General features: G+C 34.9%; 1 protein-coding gene across 2 annotated transcripts in view; it reads right to left on the minus strand.

Moving 5' to 3' along the window:
• DYNC2H1 (dynein cytoplasmic 2 heavy chain 1) overlaps positions 1-24,073 on the minus strand; it is a 395,032-nt gene that overhangs the window by 316,050 nt on the left and 54,909 nt on the right. For both annotated transcript variants that reach the window (XM_024975702.2, XM_024975701.2), the window contains exons 24-38: positions 23,936-24,050; positions 23,209-23,379; positions 21,888-22,270; positions 19,689-19,821; positions 19,472-19,589; positions 17,366-17,478; positions 15,255-15,374; positions 10,136-10,286; positions 7,914-8,119; positions 6,436-6,618; positions 5,674-5,856; positions 3,555-3,778; positions 3,053-3,168; positions 1,563-1,762; positions 509-773 (exon numbers count right to left, since the gene is read on the minus strand). In XM_024975702.2, the coding sequence (XP_024831470.1) occupies positions 509-773; positions 1,563-1,762; positions 3,053-3,168; positions 3,555-3,778; positions 5,674-5,856; positions 6,436-6,618; positions 7,914-8,119; positions 10,136-10,286; positions 15,255-15,374; positions 17,366-17,478; positions 19,472-19,589; positions 19,689-19,821; positions 21,888-22,270; positions 23,209-23,379; positions 23,936-24,050 (2,681 nt within the window). The remainder of the gene's footprint in view (positions 1-508; positions 774-1,562; positions 1,763-3,052; positions 3,169-3,554; positions 3,779-5,673; positions 5,857-6,435; positions 6,619-7,913; positions 8,120-10,135; positions 10,287-15,254; positions 15,375-17,365; positions 17,479-19,471; positions 19,590-19,688; positions 19,822-21,887; positions 22,271-23,208; positions 23,380-23,935; positions 24,051-24,073) is intronic.

Consider the following 24,073-nt stretch of genomic DNA (forward strand, 5'->3'; position numbering starts at 1 on the left):
AGCAAGTTGTTAAATTGTGACCTAACAAAAAGTAGGGAGTCTTCTTAGATTTCGACTAAAAATTCTGTTAAATACCAAGCCAAAAATTTAGACCAGAAGCCTACTATCATAAGACTTAAATTTTCAAAATTCTTGAAAGCAGTGTATTCAAAGTGGTAAGTTCATGTACACACACAAATTTTAATCCCAAATAAAAATTTGTCAATTTGCTTATTTATGAGGCATTACAATATCAATTAAGCAAAGATATTGTATTTATTCAATAGATTAATCTAGTTATGAACCACAATTTACCCAGATTACTTGGGAGTTTCTATTATAATAAAAGTTTTGCTATAGAATACAGATAAAAACGATAACATGTCTTTGGACCCTCCAAAGTAAAATATCAATGTAGATCATGATACAGCAGGTTATAGTCATGTATAAGACTCAAAAAAGACAGAATTACAGACAAGTTCTAACATCCTCTAAAAATAAATCAATGAGTCACACAACAGAGACCAACCTTGAGGTTCTCGAACTACTTGACGAGCACTATTTGTCAAAACACCATCAGACCATTCCCTTGTATCCATGTCAATATGGCCTAGTAACTGATGTCTAGGCATAGCTTTGGGATTCATGGTATACTGTTTTACCACTCTGCCAGTTTTACAAAGTGCTGCCCTTAACATTCTCCAAAGAGTAGATTTTCCAGCACCACTTGGGCCAACAATAACAACTCCCATCCTCTGGCGTAACTGTTCATATAATTCTAAAGCCTTCTTGATCTAGTAGAAAAGAAATATGTTCATATACGATTTACCATGTACAATCATACACAGCTTCACTTTCAATCTGTAACAGTTGTTCTATTTCAAACATATAAATTAAACCTTTTATTTCTTCAATGGAGGATAAAGCCTTAAATAAAAGAACCATGAAATAAATCTGAACACACAACATGATCTTTAATTTCATATTTCTTTAAAAGAAGCAAGTTATCAAATGTTCACTGTTGTCTTCCCTCATTTATTCAAACAAAATATATTCAATATTTTATTCACTTTGCTAATTCATTCATTCATTTATAACCTCTCTTCAAAAAAACAAAAATCCTGAGGAAAAGATATTCATTTTGAACATTCATTTTTGCTTCATAAAAAGACCTACTAAAGTGAAGTTCTTCTAAGACACTGTCAAAGTTTAAATCATATATAATCAACTATCAAAAATACATATGATGGATCTATTGATATTAGTGCCAGACTCCATTATAGGCACTAGGAATAAAATAGTAAAAAAGACATGGATCCCACTTTTCATGGAGACAACTATCTGGTGGGAGAGAATCAATATTAATCATCCAATTGAACATTAAAATGTATATATTACAAAGGTAAAGAAAACACACAGCAAGGGGATCTAATTTAGATATGAAAATTAGGGAAGGCTTCAAAGAGTGAGTAAGATTTAAACTGAAAGATGAAAGATAAGCTGAAAAATAAAGGATAAAGATAGTTAATAAAAATTAACCAGGAGAAAGGATCAATATATTATGAAGTATTCTTGACAGTTACCTGATTGGATATGATTTCATAATTGGCCTCCTCAAAGACTTGCTTTAGTGCAGCACTCAGTTCATCATATTCTACTTCTTTAAAGTCAATTCCAGGAAACACATCTTTAATCAGTGCATCAAACCGAGTGCAATCAGCAAATGTAAACTTTGACATTGTATTAAGTCTCAGCGCTTGTACCACAATATGACTTTCATTAACTAGAAAAAAAGTTTCATTTTAAAACTAGTTATGAATCTAATGACTGTAAAGTTTTTAAGTGCCTTGATACGCATTGTTAGTAATTAACTTACGTACTAGAATTTAGTAACATTTATGGTATATGCTATTATGTTAATTAGCAAGCTTACTCAACTATCTTTTAACTGCTGAAAAACAAGTATTACTGAGTTATGAACACTTTTCCATAAAATCTGAATTCCAGGGTACCCAGACTTTAATTAATAAAAACAAAAACAGACTGAGAAACTGTCACGCAGCAGAGTACACCAAGGAGACATGACAACTTAGTGCCACATGGCACCCTGGAGTCAATCTTGGAACAGAAAGAGGACGTCAGTGATAAAACAGGTGAAGTGCAAATGAAGTCTGAAATTTAGTTAATACTCATGTATCAGCCTTAGTTTCTCAGTTTTGACAAATGTACCACAGTAAAGGCGGCATCGTGGTAAAGATCTGCCTGTAATCCACCTGCCAGAGCAGGAGACACAGGTTCAATCCAAGGGTCAGGAAGATCCCCTGAAGAAGGAAATGGCAACCCACTCCGGTATTCTTGCCTGGAAAATTCCATGGACAAAGGAGCCTGGTGGGCTACAGTCCACAGGGTCATAAAAAAATCAGACATGATTTTGCGACTAAACAACAACAAATAAGATGAAACAATGGAAATGCCAACTTTGCAACTTTAATAAATCTAAAATTATTCTTAGGCTGAAAGGCATTTTTTTGAAATCTTAAAATATCTCTTTAAAAGGATAATTTTGTTTGGTATACTATCTCCTTGAAAGAAAAAATCTCCATGTTTTTCTAAGGTTTCTGTTCCTGTTTTAAGACTATATAAATTTTCAGACACTATTCCAGACTTACCAAATCAGGAACTTTGAGGGTAGGATCCAAAAATCTTTGTTCTAACAAGCCTCTAGGTGATTCTAATTCACATTAAGGATTGAGAACAAGTGGACTAGACTATTCTTCTATATACTGCAAATGTTTAAGATTTAATGCATGTTTAAAAGTTATGATGGGACATGAAGTAAAAATAATGAAAAATCTGGAAAAATTATGGACTTTATTAAAAAATAATGAATCAACATTGGTTCATTAGAATTACTAAATGTATCATACTAATATGTTAACACAGGAGAAACTGGAGGGGCATAAAATTCAGAAGCCCTCTATATTATATGTATACCTTTTATATAAATCTAAAACTATACTAAATTAAAACTTACTTTAAAAAGTGAGATTATAATTGAAATAATGAATCATACCATTTTGTTTAACACTAGTTTTCTTCAGCTGTCTAAGAAGATTTCCACTTCCTCTCAGAACTGTTTTCAAAGCTCTCAAACCCCAATCATAATGTTGCTGAGGTGTCAAAAGTTCCCTTAAGTAAAGACATGGAAATCATAAAGCATCAAATAGCTATAAGAAATTAATTTTATTATCATACTAAAAGATACAGAATCCAACTACTAACACATAGAAATCAGAAAATTAGTTTAGTAAATCAGAAATTTAGTTTAGTTTAGTAAATATCATTTAACTAGAGTACTCCATTAAATATGTTTTACAGGAAAAAAGTGAAATTAAATCAATAGTATTTAAAAACAAGTACTTTTGAGCCAGACATTTTTGTTATTCAAACTAAAATCTTTCCTATCTATACCTGAGGTACAATATAATTAGACAAATGTGGAAAATGGTCATTAATAACCATGACCAATCATTGGAGACACAAAGTATTTCAAAATTTAAAACAAGAAAACTCACCTGGATAGATTGAAGATAGCTACCAATTTTCTGCCCAACACTTTAGCATCTTTAAAGCCTTCTGAATAGAGAATAACTTCTGCAATAAGCTCATTGTCTGGACGAGACATGGCTACTGGCCTAAAAAGTTGTTTAAGATTATCAGGCAGTTTTTGTCTTCCACCATAGCCTTTTCCAGCAGGATTCATAGTGATAAAGATTCCAGAATTAGAATTTATTTCTACCTGAAATATTAATTTATAACACAGGCATCAAGTATTTGAAACTGTAACTATAAAATATATTGCCAATAGAAGTTTTATTGTGACATACTTCTACACACACATCTTATACCTTAGCAAAAAGTAACCACTAGGGTGCTAAACATCTACTCAACATATAATAAACTCCTTAGGAACTATACTACTTTATAGAGATTCTTTATAATCAGTTTTTTGAGGCTGAAAAGTTTCAGTGACGGTAACCAGTTTGTCCATTTATTCAATATTATGTCTACTAAAAGCCTTCCTTGTGTTAGGTGCTTTCTTAAGTACACAGAGACAACACAACTCTGAATTAAAGTCAGTAACAGTTCATGCTCTTTTGGAGTTTATAGTCTATTGAATACTACAGTCAAGCAATTATAGTTAATATATGCTATGACAGTGAAGAGTAAAATATCTTGAGAGTATCTAGTGGGAGTATTTTCAACTAAGCAGTAAGAATATAAAATTAGAATTATAATGTGTAAACAATGAATGAACAACAATGAAGCAGAAATACCTAGAGTAAAAAATCTGGCTATAAAGGAAAGAAAAGAAAAAGAGAATGGTGGAAGAAAAGATGAATTAAGGGAAGGTTTGCTTATGTTTTGGGCTTCCCTGGTGGCTCAGATGGTAAAGCGTCTGCCTGCAATGCGGGAGACCTGGGTTCGATCCCTGGGTCGGGAAGATCCCCTGGAGAAGGAAATGGCAACTCACTCCAGTATTCTTGCCTGCAAAATTCCACAGACTGAGGAGACTGGTAGGCTACAGTCCATGGGATCATAGAGAGTCAGATACAACTGAGCAATTTCACTTTCACTTTGCTTGTGTTTTAATTATACTAAATAGTATACTACAGTATTAGTATATATAATATTGTACATCATTTAGAAGGGAAATTATGTGATTATGTTTAAAGCCAATGAGACATGGGAAGAAGGAGGACAGGAATAACTGCAGAGAAAGTCCCTGGGAAGCAGATCCCAAAGTATAGATGGAAAATTTACCTTGGGTTGGCAAAAAGGACAATTTTTCTTTCTAAGAGGAGGAAATGACAAAAATGAACAGGGGAAAAAATAAATTTTGATGGTAAAAGGTTAAAAACTTAATAGTTTCTCTTTTCTTTGTGAAGAAAGAGTATAAACATTTAAATTTTACTCCTGTAAACTCAGAAGTTACAAGAAATTTAGAATTGGTTCTACTTGGCCTACCCTGAAAAACTTGTATTGTGAAAATGTCATTATGGAGAAGAGGATAATTTCACAGTTCTTTCCACGTCCAGTGTGTTCACCATTACATATAGAGAGAGAAATCTATATTTTATATACAAATAAGTTTACATTCTAATGACATGAATGTATATTTCCTATGTGGAGAAGTAAGCAGCAGCAGAATAGTTAAATGTTTATTAAGATTCATATAGAATAGTGATTAAAAACATGAATTTCAGAATTAGACACAGACCTGAGTTCAAATTCCAGCACCACTATTATGCTAACTTATCAAGCTGTAGTTTCCTTATCCATAAAGTGAAAAAAATATAACAGTACCTAACTCAAAGAACTGTGGTGAGCATTAAGTAAAACAAAATATAAAAGCATTAAGCACAGTGAGAGCATAGAGTGTTTGATAAATGTTAGCAAATATTATTATAACTGGATTATTCAATACTGAAAGTTTGAAAGTAAATAGTGGAAATGGGACCAAAAGAAGGTGAGAAATTCAGAGACAATTCACAGGTAAAAAGGTTTAACACACTGGTCACAAATTAGAAACAAGGGTGCCAGAAGCAATAAAGACAGACTATTTGCCTGAGTATGGGTAACACAAAGTCTTATAAAATATTTTAATTCTTTAAATTTCTGATGTAGCTATACCTCCTTGCCAAGCAGCTCACACACAGTTCTATGATTCTTCAAAGCATCTTGAATTGTCTGGATTTGCATAGAAACTGCAGACAGTACAGATTCTTCCAGTCTATTGAATTCATCAAAACAACCCCAGGCCCCACACTTTACCAAGCCAACAAATATTCGTCCCATTGACTTCACATCGATGCCCTTAAAAATAACAATTAAAATTATATTCATTAAACATAATTAAAAACTCTAATAATAATCCAATACTTTATATCATTTAGTGAGAAGATGATCATTTCACCCATCTATGCCTCTTTGGTTCTTTATTAATAAATAGCTATTCTTTCAAAAACTAGGGTGGTTTCAAGGAATAAACAAAATAATTCATGTGAAAGCATTCTGAAAAGCACAAGAACTAAAGATTTTGTTTTAGTTATTCTTTAAGTCAAAATATAAATCCTACACATGCTCTGAAAATGGTACTTTTAATAAATTTAAGATTTTCTCCTTCTATCTTCACTATTCTCCTTACAAAAAGTGTTTCTCTACACTCTAACATAAATCTTCATTCAATATTTAAAATTATTTCTTGTAATAGTTATCTTTAGAAAAGTTTTTAGACTATTCTGTATGCAACCTCTCTCCATTTAACGTCTCAAAACAAATTTCATTTTCAGAAGTACAGTGATTTAAAATATAGCATTTCCTATATATAAATATGTAAAAACTATTTCAAACATCTAAGACACTATTACATAGTTTGACAATTATTTATTCTACCTCATCACAATTGAAAACTAAAACTTGTCTTCCAAGAAGTCCACCTAAAGCCTTTACTGATTCAGTTTTTCCAGTTCCAGCTGGACCATAAGGATTTCCTCCAAGTCCCATCTTCATGGCTTGAGTGAGAGTTAGGTAGCACTTGTCTGTCAGAGGAGTATAAACCAGCTTGGGAGCATTACCCTATATAAGAGAAATATAAATTTCAAACATTCATATTCTATTCAACATTACAAATATCATATAGTGAGAGATTCTAGTTAAAAAGTCTAAAAGGCAACAAAAGTTTAAAGTTGTTTACTAAAAAATACTTTAGTAAAGAAACTTTCTAAAGCACAAAATGGAATTAAACTTAGTTATTTTAATTTAAGCATGCATTTTATTCTATCCTCAATTGATAAACTGTTAGGTTTTCCATATAGTCTCTCAAGTTCTTTTTTGTTTTTTAACACCAAAAAATTTTGTATTGGGGTATAGCCAATTAATAATGTTGTGACAGTTTCAGGTGAACAGTGAAGGGACTCAGCCATATATATATATATATATATATACACATACATACACACACACACACACACACCATGTATATATCCCCCAATCAAGTTCTTGATAATGTCACAAATATATACCTCGAAGGCAGATAAATTCAAAAACTGTATACAATTACACACTTTCCAATACAACTCAATACAATTGCATACAATAATCATTCTATTTTGTATTTTAAAATTCCTTGAATCTTACAATCTTCACAAATCAGAACTACTTTGGAAATCTCAAAGTATAATTAATTTGAAAAATTCCTTATGAAATTAATAATCTTAAATTATCAAATAATTCTCAAAAAGTAGATTCAAATTCAAATTGCATTTTATAGAGTTTTTTCCTTAATTTAAGTGGACAGATTTGGGTCTCAAAATTCATTTCCTTTTTGAAAGAGCCAGCAGGCAACTCTCCTGACATATGCTTATTAACATAGATGTCAAATGTATCCTGATGACTGATTCACTATGATGGAAAAAGGCAAAGAGCATACAGATGGATTTTTTGAGAATAGATTACATTATTTGTTTTAAAATTCTTTTACCTTGCAAACTGAAGATATTTAACAAACATACTTTAACATATTAACTAATTTTGGCCTCGTAAAAGGAGACACAAACCAAATTGCTTCTACCGAGGTTGCCTAATATTCACTTCTCTTTGGATTAGAGATATATTTCAGTCTACATAAATAAATACTACTTCAAGAAATGGCACATTTAGAGAAATCAGCACAACACTGCCATTATTTTAACTTTTTTGTAAATAGAATTTTTCCAATATAACATCTTTCTAATTATAATGAAATTAAAAGACAATAACACAAACAAAAGTTACAACTAAAATTAAAATAACTTTTTCATTCAATAGCAAATTTCCTTTAAAGTAAATAATTCCTAACTGGAAAAATTAAACATTTCTACCACAACACATACCTGGTATTCATAAGTATACTGAAGTTCAGAATCCACCATTTGAACATAACATGTGTGATCACTTTTCATATAGAATCTAACTTGTTTTTTCCAAGCCCAGTCTTCAGTTGTATGAATTTGCACTTGGTTTAACTGCTTCACCACATCAATATTATGGATAATATCAAGAATAAGTGCTTTAAGTTTAAGCTCCAAAATGCCAGATTCTGTACACAATTAAAATAATTGGTGAAAATGTTGCCTGTGATTTATGTACTTTAACATTTTATATGTATATATATGAATGATTCCTTAGCAAATTTACATATATATGATTCCTTAGTGCATTTAATTTCATAATCCATCTTAACAGTACAGTAACATACATCATGCAACTCAAAAGAATGTCAAATGCACCAATAAGAACAGTGAGTGTAAAAACTAAGGTATAAAATTCAGTGAAACAGGGGTTCTGGTTCCTTCTGCAAGGGAGTAAGGACTCTCAGCCTGGATTTCCCTCTGAATGCAGGTATAAAACACAGACAACCTGCATTAAACAGCTTTTTAGGACTCTGCAAAAGTAGAGTATCAGGCAAATTGGGGAAGGGCAGAATCAGAAGTACAACCAAACCAGTGGTAAGTTTACCTTTTTCCTTTTTTCTCTCTTATATGCATGGACCTGGACTCAGCGTTGCCAGAAACCATAATGGTGTGACCAGATAGAGTTCAAGGACAAGGCCTCTACCTCCAAGTTGAAAAGCAAAAATGGAGTCTCCCCGTAGCCACAGCGCTGGCAGCTGAGTCCCAGAAATGCCTAAAACTCTGAAGGAAGAGAACCGCCCTCTCAAATTAGAGGAGTCATGACCCCAAGAGAGGGAGGCAAACCCAAACTGCTCTTTTGTCTCTTCTCTCCATCAGCTGGTCCAAGACACGGGCCCAGTCACAGGAAGCGTGTGGGAGAGCACACGGAGGCCCTGCTCTCTGACCGGAAGTCAAAAGGGTAGCCCGAGGGAACAACAGAACCCTGGGGAGTTCACGGAGCAGGAGGAGCCTGGGGAGACGCCCCGGAAACTTCTTCATGAGAGAACTGAACCCAGCCTGAAGCGCAGATTAAATCGGACTTTGATGACTGGCCACTAGGCGGCACACATGTGGGAAAGGTCCGACGATCTGAAGAACACAGCACAGACAGAACAGACGTGGGACCCACAGCCCACAGAAGGCTGACTGGAACTTGGGGCTGAACCTAACGAGAGCACTTGCTCACAGAAAAATATCAACACTATCCGGAAAATTTAAATAACACTAAGATTATTGACTTCCCCGGTGGCTCAGAAGGTAAAGCATCTGCCTACAATACGGGATACCCGGGTTCAATCCCTGGGTCGGGAAGATCCCCTGGAGAAGGAAATGGTAACCCACTCCAGCATTCTTGCCTGGAAAATCCCTTGGACTGAGAAGCCTGATAGGCTACAGGCCATGGGGTCGCAAAGAGTCGGACACAACTGAGCGACTTCACTTTCACTTTTAAGATTTTTGTAACGCAATATTCAAAATGTCCAGGATACAATCTGAAATCATTCAACATGAAAAGAACCAAAAAAAAAAAAACCAACTCACATCAGAAAAGATAATAAAGGTGAAATGAAGACAATTCTCAAGTGAAGGAAATCTGTAAGATTCATATTCAGCAAACATGCTATAAAAGAAAGACTAAAGGAAATTCTTCAAACAAAGATAAACACCGGAAGAAACCAAGATGAAGGATGGCCAACAGAAATGGTAAGAATCTAAATACAATAAACTATTCTCAGGTCCTCTGAAATACAGGTGATGGTTAAAGGAAAAGTTAGACTCTCATGGAGTTTTCAATGTATATAGATAAATACCTATATTTATATATATATATATATACACACACACATACACATAGATAAATGTATATCCAATATATAATATATAGATATAAATAAATATCTATACACATTGAAAATAACATAAAAAGGGGAGGATAAAGAAATCTATACAATGGTAAGATTTCTACATTCCATTAAAAATAATAAATTATTGATTCCAAGTACAATATAAAAGTTAAATATATCTATAATTCCTAAATTAACCTCCAAAATAGACAGATTATTGATTGATTGACAGACAAAAGCACAATAGATAAATTAAGATAGAATACTAAAAGAAATGTTCAAATAACAAAAGTCAGGAAACAATGGAACATTTTTCCATACCAGTATTCCCTGGATCCTCAGAAATTGTATCAATGTTAGTATAGTGCTCCAACTTATTTACCAGCTGTGTTTCAATCTGATGAAGACTATGATCTTTGATAGCATTTTCTACATCTTCAGTGAATTTAATCTGTTCTGCCAAGCATAATATCTAATGAATAAAGAGAAAAATTATTTTTAAAAGGTGAATTTATTTAGAAATATTTTATAAATGTAAGGAAAGATACCCCTTTCCAAATTTCCAATTACATATTGGATCTCCCTACATGAATGTCTTACTGGCACCTCAAATATTAATAGAGTAATACATTTGTAGGAAAAGCACTGTGTGATGCAGCTGAAGCCTACTTCTCAGAAATCATCTCTCACTATTCTTCTGTAGGCCTATTTTTGGGCCTTTGAACCCACTAAGCTTATTATAACCTAAGTGCCTTTGTACTTTCTTCCCCTGACTCTCTTCATAAATGGCCTCTGTTAACCAGCAAAGATATCAGAATATTTAATCCTATTTAATAAAAAGAGTAATCTTGTAGCATTCGAAAATAATCTCTCAGTATACCACTGAAGTCTACAATTTCAAAATATCAATTTTATCTTAAAACAAGATTTGTATTAATCGTTCAATCTAATCCCCATAAATAGACACTAAATATAGATCATCTTCATGTTCACATAAAACATGAACTATTAATGCTGTTTGATTTCTGTAATATAATTTATATAGCAAGGTTACTGATAAAGCAAATGATACATTTAAATACCAGATTTTGAAACCATATTTTAAAATACTTTGATACAGTTCTTAGATGGAAAAGGACCCTCCTTTAAACTACAGACATGAACCATTCATCATCATATAAAGCACAAAACTTACTGACCAATTACTACTAAACAGATTGTCTTTTTCTTATATTTACCTTTTAGCATCCAGAAAACATCATTAAATGCCTCTATTTCTCAAATGAATTCATTATCTATATAGACATTTTAAAACAATATAGCAGGCTAAGCTGCTGTTTGCTCTAAGTCAGAACATTATATAAGTACCACATCAAGTTCTTTAACAAAAAAGAAAATCAATTAGTAACTTTCCAGGGCAAAGTCATCTCTCATACTTTGTAGTACAAAACTCACCAGCTTCTTTAATCAAGTATATGGTAAAACATTTAATTAATCAAGTATATGGTAAAGCATTTACTTTGGCCATCTGATGTGAAGAACTGACTCACTGGAAAAGACCCTGATGCTGCGAAAGATTGAAAGCAGGAGGAAAAGGGGATGACAGAGGATGAGATGGTTGATTGGCATCACCAACTCGATGGACAGGAGTTTGAGTAAGCTCTGGGAGCTGGTGATGGACAGGGAAGCCTGGCATGCTACAGTCCATGGGGTCGCAGAGTCAGACATGACTGAGTGACTGAACTGGACTGGAAAGTATTTAAACAAATCCAAATTTGCTTTGTAAGAAAAGACTCTGCTTTTTAATTTTCATATGAAAATGCTCACATGCCACCTCAAAACTAATATGTATATATATGGATTTTCATTCAGGCAGTACTACTGAATTTCTGTGTTATAAATAAGTGCACATCAATATCTCAATTTTTAACAGTCTGCTATACAATTTCTATGAGAGACTAACACAGAAATGATACTCAAGACATTAGTCTTGACTAATTCTCATGTCACATTACCATTCAGATACCTGAACAGACACTAAGATTTTAATTGCCTAAAATATAATGGTCACTTTTCATGCATTGGAGAAGGAAATGGCAACCCACTCGTGTTCTTGCCTGGAGAATCCCAGGGACGGGGGAGCCTGGTGGGCTGCCGTCTATGGGGTCGCACAGAGTCGGACACGACTGAAGCGACAGCAGCAGCAGCAGCAACGGTGCTGCTCCACTAATAAAATCTAACCTTCAAAATGAGTTGCCATGGAGGTGTTATTACACCCTCTTAACTAAGTGGCCAAAAGAATCACTCCAAAGATAGGATTCGAACCAAGGTAAGTCAGATTCTTTCCACTTTATTATGCTGCCTCCCTCCCAGACCAGAAAGTGCTTTCTCCACCTGATTATTTCAGGTCCTCACAAAGATGTCTTTAGAGAACTGAATAAACAGTACACAGTAACCTGTCCCAGACATTCATGTAGCCAATTATACTATTCAATCCATTTATATACAGTCTCCTGAGATAATTTTTTCTTAACATTAACTGCTAGTAAACTAGAATTATTTTCTAAATACGGTTCAGTAGTTCACATTTTTACAGAGCTAATGAGCTATTTACATTTTAGTAATTCACATATTTCTTGATTGCTCAGAACCCAGAACTGTTTCATGCTCAATTCAGCAACCTTCTTTAGCCTGTAACCCCTAATACATCTCCTGATAAAACTCTCATTTCCTCAATCTAATTCTTTTTTTTTTTCCTCAATCTAATTCTTATGCAATTCTTACTTTTGTATACTTTTTAATATTGTGTCTTTTATTCTGCTGCTGCTGCTGCTGCTGCTAAGTCACTTCAGTCGTGTCCGACTCTGTGTGACCCCATAGACGTCAGCCCACGAGGCTCCCCCGTCCCTGGGATTCTCCAGGCAAGAACACTGGAGTGGGTTGCCATTTCCTTCTCCAATGCAGGAAAGTGAAAAGTGAGAGTGAAGTTGCTCAGTCGTGTCCGACTCTTAGCGACCCCATGGACTGCAGCCCACCAGGCTCCTCCATCCATGGGATTTTCCAGGCAAGAGTACTGGAGTGGGTTGCCATTGCCTTCTCCAAAAGTCAATTTAAATCCTACCTAGAAATTGACAGAATACTAGGAAACATTTCCAGAGGTAATAAAACACTTTAATTCTAGCTTTGCAATGGCATTATTTTATTCATCAATGATTATTTTTATTTTTCTCTAAGAACTTAAGATTTTTTTAAAACATATTTTAGCTTGACTTAAACTGCTAAAAGATGCAACTGATATAAATGGTAAAATAGCTAAGTCTAAAATGTTGCAAGTTTCCTATCTAACTTCTCATGCTTTAGAAGAACATAAAAACCTGTTCCAATAGCTGTTGAATGTTTTAATTTGAAAAACAAAAAAAAAGGTAGACTCTCCTGTGAGAAATCACAGATATCTCAATACCTGCCTTTCAAGTTCCTGATACCCTACCTGTATAGTGTTAGTCTCAACCAGCAATAAAACTAATCCTGAACAAGGCAGGATATTTAATCCAAGTCCTAGTGCTATACTTTAATATGGGTCAGAACAAGTTTTGTGAGAACAAGTTTTGTGATACAATATCCAGTGTTTCAGAAAAGAGTTGTTATGAACACTGACCTCCAGCATTATCTATATCAACTTTGCAACCTAGCTCTTTTCTTTGCTGTCAAAGTTCTAGTTCAGGGCTATGACTGTTTCAGACCTACACTTCAGTTCAGTCGCTCAGTTGTGTCCAACTCTTTGTGACCCATGGACTGCAGCACGCCAGGCCTCCCTGTCCATCACCAACTCCCAGAGTTTATTCAAAATCATGTCCATCGAGTTGGTGATGCCATCCAACCATCTCATCCTCTGTCGTCCCCTGCTCCTCCTGCCTTCAATCTTTCCCACCATCAGGGTCTTTTCCAATGAGTCAGTTCTTTGTACCAGGTGGCCAAAGTACTGGAGTTTCAGTTTCAACATCAGTCCTTTCAATGAACATTCATCCTTTAGGATGGACTGGTTGGATCTCCTTGCAGTCCAAGGGACTCTCAAGAGTCTTCTCCAACACCACAGTTCAAAGCAGGAGGTTACTATTATCTTCATTACCTCCACCATAGTTTGAAGTGAAGAAGTGAAGTTGCTCAGTCGTGTCCGACTCTTTGCAACCCCATGGACTGTAGCCTACTACACTCCTCTGTCCATGGGATTTTCCAGGCAAGAGTACTGGAGTGGGTTGCCATTTCCTTCTCCCATCTTCCCAACCCAGGGATCGAACCCAGGTCTCCGGCAGTATAGGCAGATGCTTTACCATCTGAGCCACCAGGGAGGTCCACCATGGCTTGGCCCCAGGTAAACAGCAGGGAGGGAACACAGCCCCACCCATCAACAGAAAATTGGATTAAAGATTTACTGAGCAGGGCCCCACCCACAGAACAAGACCCAGTTTCCCCCTCAGTCACTCTCTCCCATCAGGAAGCTTTCATAAGCCTCTTATCCTTCTCCATCACAGGGCTGCTGCTGCTGCTGCTAAGTTGCTTCAGTGTGTCCGACTCTGTGTGACCCCACAGACGGCAGCCCACCAGGCTCTGCCATCCCCAGGATTCTCCAGGCAAGAACACTGGAGTGAGCTGCCATTTCCTTCTCCAATGCATGAAAGTGAAAAGTGAAAGTGAAGTTGCTCAGTAAGTGTCCGACTCTTAGTGACCCCATGGACTGCAGCCTACCAGCCTCCTCCATCCGTGGGATTGTCCAGGCAAGAGTACTGGAGTGGGCTGCTATTGCCTTCTCAACAGACTGAAAACCACCATCACAGAAAACTAACCAATCTAATCACATGGATCACAGCCTTGTCTAACTCAATGAAACTATGAGCCATGCTGTGTAGGGCCACCCAAGACGGGCGGGTCATGGTGGAGAGTTCTGACAAAATGTGGTCAACTGGAGAAGGGAATGGCAAACCACTTCAGTATTCCTACCTTGAGACCTACACTAACACTCTGCTAAACTTCTGCCAGCTCCAACCTCCTATATGAGTTTATGGGAAGGGTAAGAGACAAAGTTATAGAGCCTGTGATTCTTCACCAGTGAAGCACTAAGCATCTGGAACCAGGAAAGTACTACATCACTGATTCTGCCTCCCAATTCCACCCCTCACTGGCTTGATAGCTGCAATGTCAACAGGTTTCTACTTTGAAAGCATCCAAATTATAGCAAACTAATGGAGCTAGAAGGGAATTTCACTATCATGCAGTTCCTCCCTCACATTTTACAGTTGAGGGACTGAGGAAGGTAAGCAATGTGTCAGATGTTCACTGCTAGATAAAAGGACAACAAAGATCCCCGTTGTGTAAGCCTCCTGACCTCTAGATCAGGGCTCTCCCACTGATACCATGCCTATTTCTACTGAAGACATTCCCTTACCTGTGAAGGGAAAAAGGATGGGTCAATTGCACCCTGAGAACTTCGACCAGCAGTAACACATTCAGTCAACAACTCTTTCAAAGTTTGCTTCATTTCCAAGGCTAAATCATTTAACCAGGTCTGAAAGTAAGATTAGAAAATGTATTTCTTATTACACCAGTCATAAAACAAAAACACAACCTAATGACTATTTTTTATTTCATGAAGGTTATAATTTCTTACTGACTCTCACATTCCAAAAATGTGCTAAATGGCATATATTTTTTTAATAAATTATTTAAATAAATTGAAAATAACTATTTTTTTCACCTCTTGGGATAATGGTAAGTGTGAAACTCAAAAATGTGTAGTTAGTGATCACTATCATCATCCATACAAACCAAAAAAACATGAACATTTAAAAAGTAACTCATTCATTTCGTCATTATGACAAACCAAACTAGACAGCTGGGCCAGTAAATTAGAGCCACACTGACTGGCTAAGTCCCCTGGCTCATGCTAACCTGATGATCTCATGTTTAGAAAACTGTAACTATAAGAAGAGATTGCTTCATTAAGGTGAACTATATTATTTAAGGAGTTAAGCTCCCTCTTCAAACAAAATTAATTCTATTTCAAGGTCAAAACAATTTTTCAATTATTTAATTATAGATAAAAGAATAAAAGTTAACTAAAGTCAAAGTAAGAATGATAATTTATCAAAAGAGCAATGAATATTTAAGAATCACTATTTAACTTTAAAAAACTGCATCATTCTCAACAAAATATAAGGACAACACTGCAAGCTTCAAAAGCTTTTCATCATTACCTATTTTAACTCTAAGTTCTAGCTTTTTACTATTTATTTTTAGAGTGTTTTCCAGTATTAAAAAGAGCACAAGCTTCTGCCCAGTTCAAAAGCCACTGCAGCTAAAGAGTAAGAGCTCTCAGTGCAAGGCTGCAGACACCTACTCTGCTACCATCACAGGAGCTTCCAGAGTTCTGTGCTATCCGAGCTGCTAACAGCTTTTTCTCTGTGTGTTCCACCAGTCCTAATAAAATTACAAGAAAGGAAAACAACAGCAAAAACAATAAAACCCTTCACCAAACATGATAGCTACCTAACAAATCTATGCTTACAGCCACCTGATTGATACACTCCATATCCAACAAGATATAGAGGCCCAACCAAGAATGGACATTTTGTAAACTATACAGATATACATATGATAAGGCATGGACCTGACCTGCAGTTGGAAGATAACTTTGGAACTTAAAAATTATAATTTGATGCATACATCCTAATGCTGTTGGCTTTATCTGTGTAACTGTAATAGACACTTGACAGTTCACTTCTAGTCCAATAGAACGAATTAATCGATAGTTGTAGTATAAATGCACTAGTTTCAAGTTTACTTGTTCACTTAAACCATCTTATACAACTCAGATTCTGAAGAAAAAAAGAACAAAGACTTATTGAGAACTTATATTCCAAACACTATAGTGTGCGTGCGTGTGTGCGTGCTGAGTTGCTTCAGTTGTATCTGATTCTGCGACCCCATGGACTTTAGCCTGCCAGGCTCCTCTGTCCATGGGATTTTCCAGGCAAGAATACTGGCGTTGACTGCATTGCCCTCCTCCAGGGGATCTTCCCGACCCAGGGATCAAATTTACATCCCTCACGTCTTGTGTATTGGCAAGTGAGTTCTTAACCACTGGTGCCACTGGGAAGTCACACTACAGTGTACCTAACACCAATTATCTCGTTTAAGTGTCAATGAAAGGCTTGGCAATAGCTAGTAGGACTTCTCATTCAATACTTAAGAAAACTGAGACTCACAGTTATTTATCTAATAAGTTGTGGAGCTACAATTAATATCCAAGTCTTTTTGACTTCAAAGCAAAAGTTCTTTTCAAAGTTACATGCTGCATTCCAAAAACTAAAAATTCATAGTCTCCTTAATATCAAATCATTGTGAACTTTACAAAAAAAATTATTTTTAAGATATGAGAAAGGTTTCTAAAAGGCCTAAATTAACCAACTTACTCTACAAATTGACCAAATTACTTCTGATACAAAGTTCATACTGTTAATTTTTTTATACTTTCAAATTTGAAAAAGAATTACTTACCTCTACATTACTGGACAGAAGAACTTTATTTTTAAAAGGTACAACTTCTCCTTCTAAAGATTTCATTGCAGTTATATGTTTTAATTCCTCATCAAAACAGACGCTGTGTATGCCTATATTACAAAAGAAACAATTTAAATGCAAAGCTTCCTTAAACACATAATTATTAGATATTACATATGATTACAAAATGTATACTTTGTAACATATTTATATATTAGAATTATATTAGTTCAGTTATATAACATAAAAGAACAGCTTTTCATCACCAAAAACTAGAAACAAACCAAATACCCAAAAGGTGAATGAGAAACTGTGATGTATTTGCACAACTATTTTCAGCAAAGAAAGGAATAAAATATAGTTGAAAATATTATGGTGATTGAAAAAAGCCAGGCACAAATGAGCGCATAAGAATACATACTGATGATCCCACTTATGTGAAATAAAAAGATAAGAGCAAAGGGGGAAAGCAAACAACACTTCCTTTTCCCAAAATTTACACTCACTTTATGGTATAAAAAACAGACATGACCCAGTTTGGATCTTCAGAAAAACTCCATAAATTATTATTTACAATTTAAAGAAAGAAACTAGATTTCAGGGAGGTAAACTAATAACTAACATATAATAGAACTTGAAAGCAAACGTTCTGATTAGAAGAACTCTTTCTACTATCTCCACAGGCCAAATCAATTATAAACACTTTAAAGCTTAGGATATACAATGGTTAGTAAATACTTCTGTAAAACAACGAAGAGTAAATATTTGAGGTTTTTACGGTCATATCTCTTTGTCAATCACTCAAATCTATGCTTGTAGTACAAAAGCAGCTACAGACAATAATGGGCATGACTGTATTCCTTTCAACAAAAGCTTCTTTAAAAAAAAAAAAAAAGATAGTAAATCCGATTTGGCTTGTAGGCCTAATCCCTGAATATAAGTGAAGATGAAATTTCTTTTTCTAACAAATAATATTTTAAGAAAATAATAACAATCACTGTTTGTGTAGCAAACCAACTCCAAATGCAATTACTTAACTTAAATGATTCAACAACATCAAAGCACATGGCACTGTAACTCTCCACTTTACCAGGTAATCCCTCCTATTCCTATAACCTAATCATCATTTATGGGCTGCCTGGTCACTCAGTGGTAATGAATCTACCTACCAATGCCAGAGACACAGGTTTCATCCCTCAGTGGGGAAGATCCCCTGGAGAAGGCAACAGCAACCCATCCCAGTATTCTTGCCTGAGAAACCCCATGAACAGAGGAGCCTAGCGGACTATAGTCCGTGGGGTCACAAGAGTCGGACACAACTTAGCTAGTAAACGATTATCATCTCTACACAGATGACTCCCAATTTTACATCTCCATTCCAGGTACCTCTGCTAACAATAATTGCCTATTGAGTATATCCACTGGGATGATACTCAGGAGACCTTTAAACTCAGTAATGAAGGGACACGTTCTTCCTCACTTCCAGACCTTATATTGGGCTTCCCTTGTGGCTCAGCTGGTAAAGAATCCGCCTGCAGTGCAGGAGACCTGGGTTCGATCCCCAGGTGGGGAGATCCCCTGGAGAAGGGAAACGCTACCCAATCCAGTATTCTGACCTGGAGAATTCCATGTACTGTATACAGTCCATGGGGTCGCAAAGAGTTGGACATGACTGAGTGACTTCCATTTTCACTTTCAAGACTTATGTTTGGAGAAGGAAATGGCAACACACTCCAGTATTCCAGCCTGGAGTATTCCATGGACAGAGGAGCTTGGCGGCTACAGTCTATGGGGTCACAGAGTCGGGCACGATTGAGCGTCTAACACTAAGACATATATTCTTCAGATCTCACTCGAGATGTCATCTTGACATATGCAAAACTGAACTAAATGATTCAAAGATGTTGCATGGACACAGCTATAACACCACTGCTTATGTTGATCATAGAAATTTGTCAACTTACTAGTTTGCCCCACCACTAAACTGAGTTCTTCGAATACATGACCTGCATTTTATTCAACAGTCTGCCTAAGAGCCTAACATTATGCTTGGAAGATAGCTGAAACTCAATAAATATCTGCTGAATAAATGTTGAATCTTACCAGCAAAAAGCTTCTTAAGGTGAGACTGAATCACTGATGGATTAGTAGACTGGCCCAGTATTTCTAATAAATCATCATCACCAATAAAGTAAAATCTTGGGAATGCTGAGCGTTTTTCCTTAAAAATTAAAAACAAAAAGAAAAAACTTATCTTTTCAAATAACTAAGATACTAAAGCACTTTGCAACTTATTATACAAGGATTTAAAAAAAAATACCTCCAAAAATTCATTTAATGATTTCTGACATCTTTGAAGCTGATCAAGTATCGTTAATAGAGAGTTTCTGATTCCGGCATGAGTAGTTAATGTTGTGACTCTATTATCTTTCTTGATGTCAAGCATTATTGATCTGCAGAAGAAAAAAACTTACTTTCACATCTGTTTTAATAGTCTTTGGCTGAAAAAGGGATATAGAGGCTTTTCTTTGTCTGCTTAAAACAAACTAGTAATACCAGTATAACAGTAATACATTATTATAAATCTAATACACAATCCTTAAAGTTAATAATAACCCATTACCATTTTTAATCTCCTTTATTGCATAGTCTCTTATTTCATCAACTCACTAAACAAATATTAAGCCTTACCTCATAGAGATAATGGCCCAGTGACAGATAAAGAGACTAAATAATTTCTCTGAATATTCAAATAAAGTTATGATAAATGCTAAGAAAGAAAAGTACAAAAACTTGTTAAAGTGGTTAATGGGAAAATCCCTAACCTATGAGTTATCTGAGGAAGTAATTTAAGCTGAGATTTAAGTAATAAAGAAAAAGGCAATGAGTAGGAGGGAAGCAGTTTCTGGCAAAGATCATGAGAAAGAGCTCAGTATGTTAGAGAAATGGGATAGGAGTAGATCCTCAGATATGTTTTATCCTTAGAGCAATAGAAAACCATTTTAAAGTTTTACTTAATAAAGGAAACAAGTAATGCAACTTTTTTTTTTTAAGATTACTCTGGTTTCTGTGTGAAAAACATATTGGAGAAGAAGAGAACAAGTCAAAAAATTATGCAGTAGTCTAAAAAGTTTAGAATACTTTAGAATAAAACCAAAGAAGTAGAGATATAAAAGATGTAATAAAATAGATAAGTATGTTACAATCAACAAAACTTGGTAACTGGACTTGGAAATGGGGAGAGGGGTCAAAGATATCCATTATGCTTCTGCTTTGAGCAGTTAGGTGGTACCATTTATTGGGAAAGAAATGACAGAGAAAATACTTGTGGGAAAGGGATTTGAAATAAAGTTACGAATTTAATTTTGACATGTTGAGGATATTTAATATATTTGGAGATCAGAAAAGAAAGATAGGCTCAATAAACAAGTTGAGGAGACCTCAGCAACTAGATGAGAATTGATTCTGAAAGAAGTTCAGCTCATTAAACAAAGAATATGGAGAGAGAAAACCTACAGGCAGAAACCTGGACAATGTCTGCATCTAAATATTTAGAGAGAGCTGCGGACTAGGAACCAGGAGGAGAACCAGATAGTCAGGCAGAAAACCAACAGGACAGGATCACAGAAGCCAAAGGAATAGACTTCCTAAGAAAGAAGAAATGCTCAACTCTATCAGATACTAGTCAGAGATAAAGTAAAAAAATGTCCATCAGATTTACAGTGGGAAAGTAACTGACAATTTTAGGAAGTGTATATTAGTAATATTACTATAATAATACAGTAATATTATTATAATAATATTCATACTGTTGTTGTTTAGTCCCTCAGTTGTGTCTGACTCTTTTGAGATCCCATGTTCCACAGTCCACCAGGCTCCTCTGTCCATAGCATTCTCCAGGCAAGAATACTGGAGTGGGTTGCCATCTCCTTCTCCAGGAGATCTTCCTGACCCAGGGATCAAACCTGCATTTCTTGCATTGGCAGGTGGATTCTTTACCACTGAGCCACTTCAGAATCCCCAATATTAGTATTATATAGATAATAATATTACCTATATCACATTAGACTTCTCTTGTGGTTGACAGTTAAGGATTTGCCTGCAATACAGGAGACCCAGGTTCGATCCCTGGGTCAGGAAGAGCCCCTGGAGAAGGAAATAGCAACCAACTCCAGTAGTCTTCCCTAGAGAATTCCATGGACAGAGGAGCCTAGTGAGCTACAGTCCATGGGGTCACAAACAGTCAGACATGACTGAGCGACTACACACACACACACACACACACACACACATATAATATTAACATAGGTAAAGTGGTAAAAATAGACACCACATCAAAATGATTCAAGAAGTAAACGACTGAATGAGAGAAAATAGTTTCTCAAAAGGAACCAAGGAAAAAAAAAAGTTAAAGACATAGATAATACTAACAAGTAAAAGTAATTAGCTTGTATTAAGTACCTCACAATATGAATAAAAATGCATCATGTGTGTCCTCTTTTTTATGTACAGTACTGACCTAAAATCTTCATCAACTCTGTTGAAGCGTGTCTGTTCTTTTGGCAATGCTCCATGGCCAAAAATGGGTTCCAAATATACCCACTTTCTCTGAATGTGGTTTAAATTCTGTAGATACTCATCTAAATCTGCAAGTTTTCTTTCCCAAATCGACACTTTATCTTCAAACCCTTTATAATAAGGAGAATCCTTTAAGGATTGAAGAAGGCATCTATTATCTCCAACTTGATTTACTATATCTTTCCAGTCTTTAATCAGCTTGATGGTTCGACTTTGGCTGTCTTCATAATCAACCAATGTAAATACTGCTCCAACTCCCCACAGATCAAGTTCACGTAAAGCTTCTCTGATTGTAACTTCACCTTGTGCCCGACTATTTAAATCCTATTTAACACAAAATATCCATATTTATTATTTCAACATACAAAATAGGTAAGCTATATCTATTTTATAAGAAGATATATATTTACTTGACTTTTCACTGTAAAGCAAAAAAGAAAAAAAGTGGATATATTTTAGATGCAATCCAAAGAATTACTGGCTAAAATATGAAGGGATGTCTGGTTCACATAGTCAAAATATATACAAAGTTCTGCCGTATGCTTTTTACTTGTAAAAAAAATTTTAAACATCCATTGCAAACCAAACCACAAAAATATTTAAATTTTGCAGAACTCAGAAGTTTTTCTGGTAACTTAACTGTAAGTACCAATACATCTAAAATGATTAACAATCATCTAGAGTTACCTCCTATAGAAGTCATGCTTTATAATCTTATGATTATCTACATACGTGCCAGGGTAATCAGCAAAGATGAAAACAGATGTATTAGATAGAAAAATAAAACAACTTAACATCAAAAGTCCTTTTACAGGCAGAACACGAAACAGAAAGTCTACTACTTGCAACATAATTGTGCAAGTTTTACTTTTTACCTGAGACCTATGCTAAAACTGATCAGCAAATTGGTTCCTTGTTTAGTTCTCTGGATTTTTGTATCCCTGAGCTTCTATTTATAATATACCCTATGATCTTAAGTGTATTTCATGTAAAATGCTTTGTAAGAGTCTGCTGACTTCTATCTTAAAGTAAGACATATATTATTTCAGATTTTTTCCTCTCTCTCAAGGAAGGCTATATTGTTTCTATAGCCCCATCTATAGATTCAGATATACTAATGGAAGAATAAAGCAATAGTGGAACACTGTCACTATTTTTAAGGGAAGAAAGAAATTTAACTTGCTGTTTTAAATAAAATATAAAGCAAAAATACCTGTTAACAACGGTGAGACCTATGGGATACTTATAAAAATGATTCTTACTTTAAGGTCTGAAGCTTTGGCAACAACGGTATCAGCTACTCTAAGCAGATCACCAAATAGTAATTTCTCTAAACTAGTTCCCCTCGGAAGGCCAAGAAGACGAAAAAGGTCAAGCCAGTGATCTGGAGAAAGATGCTCCCCTCTCACATATTTCAAGACAGGAATGGCAATCTGTTAAAAAAAAAAAAAAAGATATGCATGTATATATATATTAGCAAAATGCAAAATACTATTTAATTTTATTACAATTATGTATAAACATTTTAATAACTATATTATCTTCCTTAATAATCTTGAAATCATTAAAAAGAATTGTATAATACTTTTTGTTAAACATTGATGTGGATACATGCAAATTTCCCTTTGTAACTTGATATATTTTAAAACATGACCTAAAATATTTCTATTTTTATAAATTTAGAAAATGACCTATATCCTAAATATGCTAAATGGCCCACATCCTAATTGCTAAGTTTCAAATACTCCACTTTATAATAAATTTAACCATAAATTTCTTACTTTTAACTTATTTCACATTGAAGCAGAAATATCAGTAACTTTGCCGGTTTACTCTGTACTTTGTATGTTTTGTGTGTAATGGAATCATTAAAAATAGATACACTAAAATTACAGTCTGGGCTTCCCAGGTGACATCACTGCATAATAAAAGATACATCAACACTGCAAACATCACTTTTAAACAACAGCATAAGTAAAACTATCTTACTTTATATTTGTCAACCTCTGATTGTAATTTCACTGTCATTGCTGAATGTTCTTCGATCTTTCTTAATCTGTCATGCCAATTCATCAAAAATTCCTCAAACAGATAGGTCTTAGTCCTGTAAAACAGTAGAAAAATATC

This window comes from Bos taurus, chromosome 15, assembly GCF_002263795.3.
Source record: "Bos taurus isolate L1 Dominette 01449 registration number 42190680 breed Hereford chromosome 15, ARS-UCD2.0, whole genome shotgun sequence".
NCBI lineage: Eukaryota > Metazoa > Chordata > Mammalia > Artiodactyla > Bovidae > Bos > Bos taurus.